The sequence below is a fragment of the Sylvia atricapilla genome, chromosome 5, assembly GCF_009819655.1.
Source record: "Sylvia atricapilla isolate bSylAtr1 chromosome 5, bSylAtr1.pri, whole genome shotgun sequence".
Classification (NCBI taxonomy): domain Eukaryota; kingdom Metazoa; phylum Chordata; class Aves; order Passeriformes; family Sylviidae; genus Sylvia; species Sylvia atricapilla.
In genome coordinates, this window is record NC_089144.1 from 64,679,970 (window position 1) to 64,693,684 (window position 13,715).

Genomic DNA, 13,715 nt, shown 5'->3' on the forward strand with positions numbered 1-13,715 from the left:
TTATATTTTTCTTCTTTTTCCAACCCAGCTTTAGATTTATTTAAACAGAAGTGTATAGGAAGACATCGAATCATTCTACCCTTTCCTACTTCCCACTTCAAAAGACAAGTACTTCGAGGTAGGATTTCATCTACAGTTGTTACAGAGCCCAGATTAAGTTCAATGTGCTTCACTACATCTCTTACTTTCAGCCTCCACCTCCAAGTCTGCATTAACGAGAGTTGAGCAGAAATTTCTCATCTGCAGTCTCTAGTTTAATAACAGTGTCTAGCCTTTCTCTTTAAATTACAAACTTAAAAAACACATTTGAAAACAGGAGTCTGCTTAAAAGTAGGATGATATTAAGTAGGATGGAAGGGAGGCTCTATATCACAAATACAATTGAAAATGGAATGCGGTTCCAGATCTACAACCATATTTTGTTACAAGAACTAACCCTTCTGTGACTTTGAAAGGTTGGGGTAGTGTTCTTTTTAGACATCTTACTCTGATAAACAGGCATTTTCAAAACCTTTATGATGGAAACAGAAAAGACCTGTTTGCTAAACAAACTATGTAGTTTTAAATTAAATTAACTACCTGTATGGGAGAAAAATGGATTAGATATCCTTCTCTACATTCCCGTACAGATGCACTTAGGTCTGTTTTTGAAAAACATTCCATTTTTATTTTACCATGTACTGCAATCACAAGATGTTCTAATACACACTTTTAGCTAGCCAATCATTTCCTAGTTGAACAATCTGGTAGTCTGGGCAGTGAGACTGTACTCTCTCCATTTACAGAAAGTTATGTCACTTCACCTCCAAGCTTCAAAACTAAGGTCTGCAAAATGCTCCTCTACCAATTTCCTTTTGTAAGCTTACAAAGAAATGACCTTTCAGAGTTAGTTGCTCTTCTGAAAAGATTACTTTCCCTACAATACAGTGTTTTGCAAGACTCAGTACTTACAAAAAACACTGAGATCCACAGGCATTACCCTATTCCACAAACTACATGTCACAGAGAGAGAAGCTACACGCCAAATCCTGGAGTTGGTACAACTGTTTATCAAGTATCTTGTGCCCAAGTCCCCTACAGAAGTAAGAATAATTTAACTTCTGAAATAATTTGAACTGTAAGCCCTGCATATGTGGCAACTTCAAAACCTGACCTTTGATCTTCTTGCAGGTCAACAATCTCAAGGTTTTAAGACTGGGCACTCTATCACTGTACTGCTCTCCAAGCATGCCACAGTGAGTAACCAATGCAAGAAAGGAATCCTGTTTATGAACCTCCCCACCAAATGTGTCATTGTGCAATCCCAACTCTTAAATTATGCTCACCTCATTCATGTAAAACAAGCCAGCCAATCCTCAGGAGCACACAGCAACCAAATCATTCAAAAGCAAGAGCCCCAGCCTGCCCCCTGCAATAATCTTCCAATGAGAGGTCCTTGCAATGCATAATCTTCAGATGCAGTGGAAAAAGTTTCAGGCATACCTAAACTTACTTTTATCTTTTCACAGCAGATGGGCTCTGGTGTTGGGAACAAGAGCCCAAGGGAAAACCTGAATGTATTTACAGTAAGATGACTGCTGCTATCCCTGGGTTCAAATGAAAATCAGCTGTTTCATGTTCTATGCTGCATGAAACTGGTAGTATCAACTTGCCACTAATACTCTGTAGCACTCAACCAAAACAGAATTAATATATAACCCTGTCATTGATACATAAAGGAAATAACGGATAAATCACTCTGGTGTGTCAAATCATAAATACGCTGAAGTTGTAACTGTAAGTTGTAAATCTAAGTCGTAACTGTAAGTTGTAAATCTAAGTCTCAAAACGTGTTGAAATTCCTAAGTGGTAAGCACAAACTTAATTTAGTGCGAACATTTCCACTGCATGTTGAGAAAAGCCAGGTTTCTACGGCAAGACTCACCTCTTTTTGGAGCTGCGCTCTCGGCTCCTCTCCCTGGAGCTGTGCCTGCTCCGATGGTGGCTGCGGCTCCGGCTGCGGCTGGTGGAGCGGGACCTGTGGCGGTGGCGCTTCTCACGGGATTTGGATCGAGTCCTTCTCTTCCGTTCCCGCGAGGCCGAGCGGGACCGGTGTCTGCGGCGATCCCGGGACCTGGATCTAGGAACACAGAGGGCTTACACCACACACTGCTCGCCCCCGCACACTCCTACCAGTGTACTGTGAATGTGTAAGCACACCTGTACAGAGAATGGCCTGCAGCGTTCAGAGCGTCACACTGCAGTGTCTGATTCACAGGCAAACAGATAACATTAAAAAACAACAGAAAGGCTACAAACTCCTTTTTGACTAATGCAGACGATTTTATAGTTAATTTATGACTGTATGGATACAGCATAGCCAATGCAGGCACCTGAAAGCAAGTAAAAATATGAAAAAAATCTACTTCTTCATATTTAAAACTAGTGTCTTTATCAGGCAAAGAAGAACCTTATGATGCAGTGTCAGGAATCATCTGCCAGAATCCATGTGTTATGTTCTTTAAAAACTGGACTATATTGTTCCCTGTAACTATAATAACAAAACTAATCTGGAAGGCTCTAAACACCATACAAATTTGTGTGGTTTTTTGTTTTTTTTTTTTTCTTCCCCCCAAATCACTTTACAATCATACCTCACTGGTGACCTTCAACTGTGTAGATTTGAAAGAACACTCATACTATTAATGAGTGATTTGATGAGTTAACCTGGTGCTTAGGGATTTTGAAAACCTGGGCTATCACCAAAAGGTATTAGCCAGAAGCTTTTGCAAAGAAAAAGCAATTCTCTGTGTTTTAAGTGTTACTTGGGACATGAAGGTGCATTGTAATAGCCACACAATGGATGTAGATATATAAACTCAGTAGGATGGTGATAAATAGTGTTCAAACACACAGAGAGATGGCTATGTAACAGAAAATTTTGTTTGTAAAGATGGACATCTTAAACTAACAGTGATAAACAGACTTAAAATGTTCCAGCTTGTGAAAGGCTAACTTCACCGCTGGTATTCCTTGTCTGCAGATTTATATACCTTTTGGCATGCTTGCTGTGGGATCTGGACCTGAAATAAATGGAAAATAGTAATTTTTCTTAAGAGAATCTCACTATCAAATAAAGTGCATTTCAGTAATAATATAAACCAGACTAGTTGACCTGTTATTGTATTTCTTGTTTTAGTAGCAAGTATTTAAAGGCCTTTTATTTGATGTCAACATCTTTGTAACATGTTTATCAGGAAACAGATCTCTGTTTCATGTTGGTTGGGGTTTTTTAAAATTTATTCTTGAGACTACTCCACTAGAAGCCCAGAAGATTATATAGCCAGCTTTTTAACTCACATCCCTCCACAGAAAAAGCTCACAGTTGAAGTCAGTATTCCCTTATTTCCTGACAGGCAATAGTACCAAACTGCAACATATTTCAGAAATCCACACTGTTAACCTCTGAAACATAACACATCAAGAGATATGCAGCTCCTGTTCCCTTCTACTCTAGCCTCACCAGGCCTGGAAGCTACTGTTTCATAGAAGAACAGGGACCTGCTTTCCTTAATCACACATTCAACTGCTTCCAATAAGGAAAATTTCTAACATCTCTGAAGAAAATTGCTAAGAGATGTAAGGAGCTCATATGTGTGTAAGCTCACATCTGTCAGGTGTCAAAACAAGGTACGCGCCTGAAAATTATCTCACTTAAAGACCCTTTGTTCAAATATGTGGAGGCAATACTATGAGTAGTTATAGAAGACTTTTTAGGAGAACAATTCCATGTTTTAAGATTTAGAAAGAAATTCCATCTCAATCCTTTTCAGTGTCCAAAGAATGCAAACTACTGTAATTCTGCAAATTTTGAAATGTGTATGAACGATATCAGTTTTCTTATTAAACATTAATAGGTCATAATGTACATGCAATTAAAACAGATGCCTACCTCCTTAGTTTCTCCCGTTCTTCTCTTTCCCTCTCCTCTCTACGTTTCAGACGTTCCTGATTTCGTTTTTCCTGTTTATCAGCCACAATCCTCTGAAAGCAAAAGAACATACTAAGTTACATTAAAAAAAATTCTCATATGAAGGTGCTATAAAAATAATTTAGACAGTTAACATTCAGTTCTTTCCCTCAGGCATATCCCCTTTCCCTTGTGCATATTATTCCCACTCTCTTCCTCAGTATATATACATTTTTTTTTTGAAGAAACAGAAGTTATTGCAGAAGAGATGCGTGTGGTGTTACACGAAGACCTGAAATATACGGAGTTAAATATTAAGTTTTTAATAAAGGGGAATTCAGAACAGTAAGTCATGCCTTTAATGTGAGAGTCTCCATGCCAATCCTATCATATTTTGGACACTGGGGAAAGGCAGAAAGGAATCAGAACCAGGAGAGTTAATTGTTTCTTAAAGGACTTGGTTGGGCCAACACCTAAGTTTTGAAGCTACTGGTTTCTGTATTATGACTGTGGGACAAAGTTAGAACAGATGCTTCAGCTGACAGCCCCCAGGGTGAACTCACTACTACTGGGGACAAGGCACGCTCAGTAGAGGGCCCTCAGATGTGGAACTCACAACTGGAGATCTGGCCAAAGCCAAGTCTTGCCACCTTCTGGACATGATGCAAGAAATTCAACTCTTTGTAAAGACCTTCTTCTGAGAGGTGGAATTGCCCCAGCAGCATCTTGATTAGATCTCTGAGGAGAGCTCTGAGGAAGGAGGGGATAGTTATTGTTTTCTTTCTTTATTAGCAAAGCACTTTGAAAGATTAATTTATTGATGCTTTGGGAATGTGAAATAGTTATCCATGCATATTTTGTTCCAAATGGTGTAAATAATTAGTTATTTCAACCCTTCATGTCAAATTATATCTATATTTCCTTGTAAACATCAGCAATTTAACTATAAGCAAGGTTTCTTGTTCAAGTGACTCTTTGCATAATCTCATGGAGGAATGGGAGGAAGCACACGTGACCTGTTCTAGGCATCTAAGGCCTAAGTTACGCCTGAATTGCCAACATCATCAACAGGAAGAGCTGGGCTCTCCGAAAGGTAAGTCACAATATCCATGCAAGACAGCTGGAATATTACAGAACATAAACCAAGTCAATTTACTGAAATCCAGTAGCAGCAGTTTCTGCTCTTAGGACTCCAACCAATTTAGCTACTGTCTTTAGTGACTTCTACAGTTAAAATGCTTAATTGAGCTATGAACTCCATCATTTGTACATTAAGGTCATAAATGGCATCAGTGTTCAAATCCATCCTCTTGAAAACTAGAAGTTCAGAATATCATTCCAGTCAGTCTTTCTTCCAGCATATGACTTCTGGTCAAGATAGGTTATAATATTCCAACTGTATTTCAAATGTTCAAGTTCTAGAGAACATGCAATCTCCCCATAACAATTATTTCTGACTTCAAGATATACATAATTTGGTATTCCCACTTTGCATAGCTACAGCTTTGAGTTGCTGGATTTTATTCAAAGAAATTTCCTAATCTGTGTCCAGGTAAAATAAACAAATTGAGTTTTAGTCATTCACCATACATCAGGTTGTTTGAGTTCCAAGCATTTTTTGGAAAGCTTTTCCAAGTGTTATCATCCTCCTTTTACTACATGCTCCTGTATTTTCCAGAGTCTCCTTATTACTTTTAGTCAATCATGTGGCTAAAAGCAAAGTTCATTTGGCTATCTCCTATGACTGCTAAGTATGTTTCAACATTGCTGTTGCTCATTCAAAATACAGTTCTCCATTTTACAAGGAGATTCAAGTTCTCTGTTCCCAAGATACATTACTTTGAATGCGTGTTTTAATCTACCTCAGTGCAAAAGAGGCCATCTTACAAATCTATCCAGGTAATTGATGCTAAATTAGAATGCTTAGTTCAGTTTAGTGTTTTTAGGCTAATGAAATCCAAAAGTTAAACTGATAGGAAAAAATTTCACACACAGAGAAAGAAATATTCCTATCAGCCTGCCTGGCAAATAATTAAGTAGCACACAGAGAAAATGTAGCAATGATTTACCCTGAGTTCCTCAAGCTTCTCTCTTATTTCAATAAATCCCAAATGTAGTTTTCCTCCAAAGTGATCAGCAAGTCGTCGGTCATTGTCATGAAGGCCAAGATAAGCTGAGCACACTTCACAAACCCGTAGCTTCTGCTGCTGAAAGCTAGAGGCAGGCATAGAATTCCTGTACACTTCCTAGAGAAGAAAAGCACGTGCTGTTACTTCATAATGCACATAAGCACAGAGATGAAACTTTACCAAAGATACACTACAAATAACCAAATTCAGTGTACACCAGAACACTCTTTAGTTATATCGCATTATTTGTACAATAACTGCCTCACTAAAATACGTGGCATGTTTCCTTATTTTGGAAATGGAACGTATTTAAAAGCAGGACATCAGCAACTTGTTTTGCAAACTTTAAAAAAAAAAAGTTGGGTAATTACTGCCTTAAGATGATATCACGTGGAAGGATGAACAACTTTTTCATGTACAACAATGAATACACATTAACACTATGATTACTATGTCGACGTATTATGGAAATATGACACCAGTTTTAGTTCTGAACCCCATTTATGACAGTATTTGTTTCCTGAGAAATCTTTCTGAATTTTAGACATTAATTAAACACATTAGCTGAGCAAAATTTACCTAAAGACATTCAGATGACAGACCAGCAAGACTGCCAGCAATCCTTCTGGTACTATTGAAACAACTGCAAATATTAATTTCTAGAAATTTCAGTATCTTTCTGTAATACACTACGGAAAAGCTCCTGGCGAGTTCTGTCACCTGAACATTACATGAATCATTTTGACTTTTCTAATACACAAGACACTAACTTTCTTTTAGTGAAGACAATGGATCACTTCACTGAAGCTTTCCAGCATGAGGTTACAGCAGGGTTGTCACAGCAAGAGCCTGAGACCAAACCAGCTCAGTCAGCACAACCCTCACAGCCACAAAGATAGTGTCCACAGACACAACTGACCAACACACCCAAACTAAGATAAATGCACAGTTTGTGGAAGCAAGTATAATTTCAATGGTACAGGGGTGTATTGAGGGTAGAAACTTTAACTGTACAGGATGCTAAAGCAATTTCTTTAGTTTTATATGTAGCAATTAGCTAAGTAATTGACAAAAGTAAGATGTCTTGCATTATGCAGAGGCCAAGCAATTTATTATTTGGCCCTGCCTTCTCCATCCCCTAAGCCTTACACAGTCAACTTACTTCTGCTTCTCTCTTCTTTACCCGAGCCTTCTCCACTTCATCCATTACTTTTTGAGATTCTTCCACATTCCCATCAGCTCCAAGCTGTTCTACTTTGGCCAACAGTTTCCCAATTTCTTCATTCAATTCATGAACTCTTTCAGCCTTGAAAGACAAGGAAAGGCTTAACACAGGAAATACTTTTTATTATGGAGAACAATTGGAACTACTACTGAGTTATGATATGCAAAATTGGAGGGATAGAATTAGAAGAAACACACAGAGAGAACGTTTCCGGTTAGAAATGAAACAAAAAGTGCCTCTCTACAAAAAAACACAGAAAAAGGCTGAATGACCAAGTCTATGTAAAATCCCAGAAAAGAATTTTGTTCAGAAAACTTCAAATAATTCACACTGTTGTCTATACCAGTCTTGAAAAATTTATATTTGTACAGCCATTCCTCCTAGCATTTGCACATATGTGCAGAAAAATTATAGGGTCTTTTTTCACTCAAAAAGAGATCTAGAGAAAAGGACATCGATTTTGTTTACTTTACAGATGATGTTTGCAACAAAAAGTGTAAGAAATACTAACATTTCTATAGCATGGATTCAGAGTCAAGTTTCCTGAGGTGAAAAATATCAAAGAGGTCTCTTCCCTCTATTCTCTCCTGTGCCATAAAGGCAGTTTTAGAAAGGATGGAGAAAACTTATCATTTTTTCCCCTCCTCTGTATGAATTCTCAGATTTGATATGTTTTCAAAACTTTAAACTGGCTTCTGAAAGAACTGGCCTCCAAAGAGACAGCAGTAACTTGTCTGACATGCTTACTTTAGCTGCAACTTCAGCGCTGATCTCTTCTTGGGTTTCTGCTAGTCTTTTCTTAGCCACTTCTGTTCTCCGGTCGCAGTCTGCAATAAATGACTGCAGGTGGTCCATTGCCTAAAACATCAGGAAGAACAAGGATCAGTGCTGTCAAGAACAGAAATTTTTCATTACCTGTAAGGCTTCCTCAGTTTATTAAGGCTTCACTTTCACATTAGTGAAACAATAATCTACTGGTTTATACTGACTAATCAATCACACATATTCATACAAATGGTTAAAAAAGTTGTAGTCTACACACTGTCATACTTTCTAAGTATTTGCAGAAATTTGGAAGTGAATCTGTCTTAAGCCATCTAGAACAGGACGAAGTAATATCAGTGAGTATTTCTAGTGGCATTAAGGTTCTTGCAAGGCTATTCAGGATCACTTCATGCAGCCAATTACATACAATACTGAAACTTTTTTTCTCTTGTGTTTAAGTAGGTATATTGACCATTCCTCCAAAAAATAATTAAAAAACCCAAATCCTTTTGTCCTAGGAAAGACTAACTTTGTTGCTGGGAGTTCAGAACAAACTATAATTTATGGAGTCACAGTATATGATCTGTTATTTCCAATACCAAATTACTTTAAGTGCAGAATTCAGAACTCTCTTCAAAGCACACACAGCTGTAACATTTGCTTGCTTTCTGACAACACTAAAACAGCACTCAAGTTTATCACACCTGGAGAGGCTGTCAACAGTTCTACCTAGAGATGATTACCAACACAAATTAGCATATAATCATGAAGAGGCAAGTTACCTTTCATGTAACTGTGCCAGGAGTGTCTCTGACTCTATAAAATTGCTTTTCCAAGTCTTCCTTCAGTCTGTACCAAATCTTAACATCTATTGCTCAATTCATCTACGTAAGTACACCAACTAAGGCTTTCTCTCCACCATTAAGACAAAATACATACATCAAGCTCAAAGAAGAAATCTTGATCTTTGGATGCTATTTCATAGTCTGCCCTTAATGCCAGGTCATGCACTTTCAGGCATTCTCCAAGGTCCATTCTCTGAAAAGACAAAGGCAACGTGGTTTAACTTCTCAGAAGCGTTACAAGGAGTAAGGTTAGCATGATTTTCTTTAACAGCCAAATATTCTGAAGCAAGTCATCTTGTCTGTGGTAATGAGATGATATCAGGTCTTTGGTATACATGCACGAATGAAGAAATAATAACAGCAAAGAGAATGAACAGCTTATCTTATCATGATGGCTGTTTGCATTACAAAGTATCATTAATGGCCCACAAAAATGCTGTTTTACCGTAAGTTCAAAAAAGTGACTGAAGTGGAACATCATGTATTCAACTTAAATAGTTTAGTAGAGTCAAGTTCCATGAAAATAACTGGCAATTATATGGTCAAATTCTTGACCTGAACCTGTTGGCACAATCCATGATAACTTGTTTCTCTTACATTCATCACCTGAAAGAGCTACAACCACAGCAGCATTTTAAGTGCTGCTTAAAAAAACATTCTTGAAGCATTTCAAGTAGGAAAACCAAAAATCAAATCCCTGCAAAACATTTCGCAAGTGAGGGAAGATGAGCTGAATGTTAGACTATGTTCAAGAATCATGGAAGAAAAAGTACAGATATTTCACTTGTAATCTAAAACTGTTTTAAAAGAGGCAGGAAGGAAGCATGAATGTAAAAAGTAAGTAGGCTACATCATTTGTCTTGTATATAATGCCACTGAGGAGAGTGTCCAGGAACCTTACTGGGCAACAACTATTTTTAAATTGAATTTTGCATAGGAGATAGTATATATTCAGTCTGTTCATGGCAAGTCTGGTGACCAAGACAGAGCAGGGTACACTTGACCAAAAAAAAAAAAAAACCCCAAAAACCCTAAAACAAATTAAAAACCTCCAGCCACAAACAACCCCAAACCAAAAACCTAAAAAACCCCAAACCAAAAACCTAAACCACCCCTTCAAACAATTTGTAATGGAAACAAAACTGAATAAACCCAAAAGCAGCCTCTCTGCAAAAGCACAGGCTGATGTATAATCACTGGAAGCGATTGTTATTTACAGCACTTAAAACCAGTTTCAGTTAAGTCTGCTCTTGGCACTGCTCACTTAATATTAAGAAGAACTAATCCTTTCTTAACACTGAAAGCACATGATGAAAGATGAACTCAGCTGGAGTCCAGGGCATGGGGAAAACTCCCCAGATTGCCCAGAGGGGTCCAAGACCCCTGCTGGGAACCCAGGAAAGCATTGCCTTTGACCTTAGTCCATAGGAAAAGCAGCCAACACTTACGGATGAAATGAGAACAACAAAAATTTAAATTAGACAGTAGTTTTGTTTGGCACAGGGTGAAAATTTGTAGGTTTGGGTTTTTAGAATGGAAGTAGATAGAGGCAAGATGGGTGATGTCTTAAATTCTTCTTCTCCTACTCCATCCATCTTCTGCTGTGATGGTGGCACAAAGACATTGGTAGAATGTATGTGACGTAGAAAATTACATGTCTAGAACTGGTAGTGATTATTGGTACAAAATTGTAAATATAGCACGTTTTAAGAGTTAATTGGATTAGAAACTTTAAGGGACCCTGAACGCCAGGCCCCGTGCTCTGGGCAGTGGTGTCTTTCAGCCTGGTGTTAGGTGGTGTGCTGACCTTCAGATAAGAAATTTAAGAAACTCCTTCTAAGACCAAGCTGCAAGTTCTGCTCTTCTTTCAAGCCCTGGACCAGAACTTTGAAAAGGAAAAAACTCCTAATTAGGGGGATCTTGGACTCCAAATACAAGGGAACTCTTGATGGAAAAAGTTGTTACTGTTGTAGTTAAGTAACAATTTTAAACCTAAAGGTAAAATGATTAAAAACTTGCATTGTGAGTTTTGTAAATAGAAGATTAATGTTAACTCAGAACGTGCTTCAAGCCAAATGAGTGACGGTTTTGTTGGGTTTTTGTTTGCTTGGTTTTAAAAAACAAAATACTTGGATTCAAGTAAACAATCCAAGCCTCATAAGTATAGTAAAATAAACAAACCCCAAGTATTTTAGTCTTCCCAAATTTTTACTCAGACTTCCAATGAAACCATTAAAGTAATTTTTATGGAAGCTGTTGGTTTATTTCATACAGAAGTTTCATACAGAGAAAAAAAAACCCATATCGGTAAAAACAAGAATTTTGAACTTGAAAAGTCTTTTTTATAAACTGCAGTTATTTAAATTCCCTTCAGTGACCATAAATCTGTTTTCCGGAAAACATTTGATTGCAATTGGGAATATCTGACTGAAATGATAAAGGAAAAGATTAGCTTTTCCTTTTGCAACTATACAGGACCTCAGCAATTCTGTTAACTGCTGCAAATCCACACAGACCTTGAAGCTGAGCAATTATAGATGTCTCTTTCCAAGTCACACTGACATTATTTAAATGGAAGCATTTTTTCAGGAAACTACTTCAATACTAGGAGAGCAATGTGAAAGAACTTTTAAAAATTAGCTGAAAATTAGACACTTGACAATTATCCTAAAATTGTGGAAAATTGACTTTATGCTGATTCATCTCTTGTACTGAATAAGGTCTTCAAGGCTAAAACTGTAAAACTCAAGGCCAATTCCATTTTGAAGTGAGGCACTTAATTTATAAATGCATAGATAAGGTTAGTGACACACTTCAGTAGGTCTGAATACAATGACAAAAAGCCTGAAACATCCATCACAGCACAACCTTCCCCCCTCCACTATTTTAAGATGCAACCTGCATACATTTTCAATAAATGCATGAAATAAAATTCCATCACACACTAAAAGCCCCCAGAATTCACATAACACTACCATGACATGCTGTTCACTTCACATGTGTTTTATGCTTCTTTCTCTCTGTTTAAGTTGGATTTAACCTCCACAAAACAGTACATTTTCTGGTATCTTGGCCTCTTACTGGGAATTGTAAATCTAAAGCCAGGAAGGATGGTAATTAGTCTGAGCCCAGCATCACTACTGAGAAACATTCTGTCCTCCCCTTACCCCTGTGCTGCGCCACTCCATGCTGCCACATCTGCCTGTGCTGTTGAACACAATCTGGGCAGTGACTGGGTAAAAAATACCTCAGCAAACCAAACACAGAGGCAAAATTTTCAGCAGTGTACGTTTGTCCAACTTGTTGGGCAGCCATACAACATGTTGACAATATGTAGAGGACAAGAGAATAGTGGACTTAAAGATGGCAAATTTAAAAGCTGTTGAAAACCTTCAGTAATGTTAGTGGAAATTTTGAGGGACAAGGAGTATGTTGTAGAGGATTGCTTTTTGTTAGATGTCTCAATCACAACAGAATAAATTTTAGCTCTCCTTACCTCCTCTGACCCAACAGGGCAGCCTGAAAAATACTCATGCAGCATAACAGGAGCAAGAACAAGCCAGTACAAAAGAAAAGGATTCTTTATCATTAGTTTTGCTCTTGAAGAAATCACATCATTGTTAGAACTGCTCCTTAACACAGCCTATGCTAGCCCTGGGTAATCCTTTAAAAGTCTTCACAAAAACATTACTATGAAATGTCTTCCATAAAAGTCCCATTAGCAAATCCCAATGTAGAGAGATATAAAAAACCCCACCACATTTAAAACTCTTAAATAAGTTTGCATATTAAATGCAAAAACAGTCTAAAAAAGCACTTCTGCTGGTATAAGTTATGCAACATCTGGCAAAGACAACTCATCTTGGGGATGATTCATTAGTGTCAAAAGTCTATGCTGGATCATGACTGCCAAGGACCTTAATAAGCAAAAAGCAGCTTGCAGTATAATTTGGCTCATATGGGTAGCTGCAAAGTAGATGGACAGCAGATGAAAATGGACAGAAGATTCAGTAAGACACATTATTTTCCTTTTCCACAAGTCCACCTTGCAATTCGGTGCCAAGACACGTCTTCCCCCCAGAGGCAAAGAACAAGCACTGGTACTCTGCCATTTAAAGATCAATCACATTTGAAACAGAAGATGGCTAAGAGGGAGACTCATGCTCAGACACTGAGTAAATGGAAGGCTTTAAAAGAACAAACTTGCACTGTTTTTCATTGTCAATACAATGACTTTCAGGCAGACTTACACTACTTAAAAGGGATTTACAGAGCAGTTCAGATGAACTACACAGATAGGTGAAAATATCCAAGCCCCTAGGCTAGACATAACTGAAGTTTGTTGAGTAAGCTAAGCCATGCTTTGGGTCTTTTTACAGTTTTCCACACCTCAAGAAAACCTGAAGAAAAGCCTACATATTTGGCGACTCTTTATTGCAAATGAAAGTTATTGCTGAAGATTAGTCTAGGTAACCACATATGAAGCAGGATATCAGGAGTCCTTTTGTTATTGCTGAATTCTGTTTAAGAAACTAGTGCTTTCTAGTACTTGCTGGCCATTCCCTGCAATACTTTTTTTATTTCTTAGTGTTAGATGGGAAATTAAAGCAGTTTGATTTCCAAGAGCTAAGGTTTAAAAAACTGGTCTTTCACCCCATAAAACTTTGTATAGAAATGATTTAGTAATCATTTCCGTCATCCCATCACAAAATAAAATGCCTATTATAATAAAGAAATATGGATTACATACATTTTGTTTGCATAGTGCTGCTTCAATCACATCAGGTAAAAAAAGTATCACA

At 37.7% G+C, this 13,715-nt stretch overlaps 1 protein-coding gene across 3 annotated transcripts in view; it reads right to left on the reverse strand.

Annotated features, from left to right (window-relative positions):
- Positions 1–13,715, reverse strand: part of LUC7L2 (LUC7 like 2, pre-mRNA splicing factor) — a 29,838-nt gene that overhangs the window by 1,120 nt on the left and 15,003 nt on the right. For 2 of the 3 annotated variants that reach the window (XM_066319831.1, XM_066319829.1), the window contains 7 exons: positions 9,008–9,106; positions 8,051–8,161; positions 7,241–7,384; positions 6,019–6,195; positions 3,932–4,023; positions 3,033–3,062; positions 1,925–2,119 (listed from right to left, as the gene is read on the reverse strand). In XM_066319831.1, coding sequence (XP_066175928.1) covers positions 1,925–2,119; positions 3,033–3,062; positions 3,932–4,023; positions 6,019–6,195; positions 7,241–7,384; positions 8,051–8,161; positions 9,008–9,103 — 845 coding nt within the window. In that variant the 5' untranslated portion in view covers positions 9,104–9,106. The remainder of the gene's footprint in view (positions 1–1,924; positions 2,120–3,032; positions 3,063–3,931; positions 4,024–6,018; positions 6,196–7,240; positions 7,385–8,050; positions 8,162–9,007; positions 9,107–13,715) is intronic. The other variant, XM_066319830.1, reaches the window with a different exon arrangement.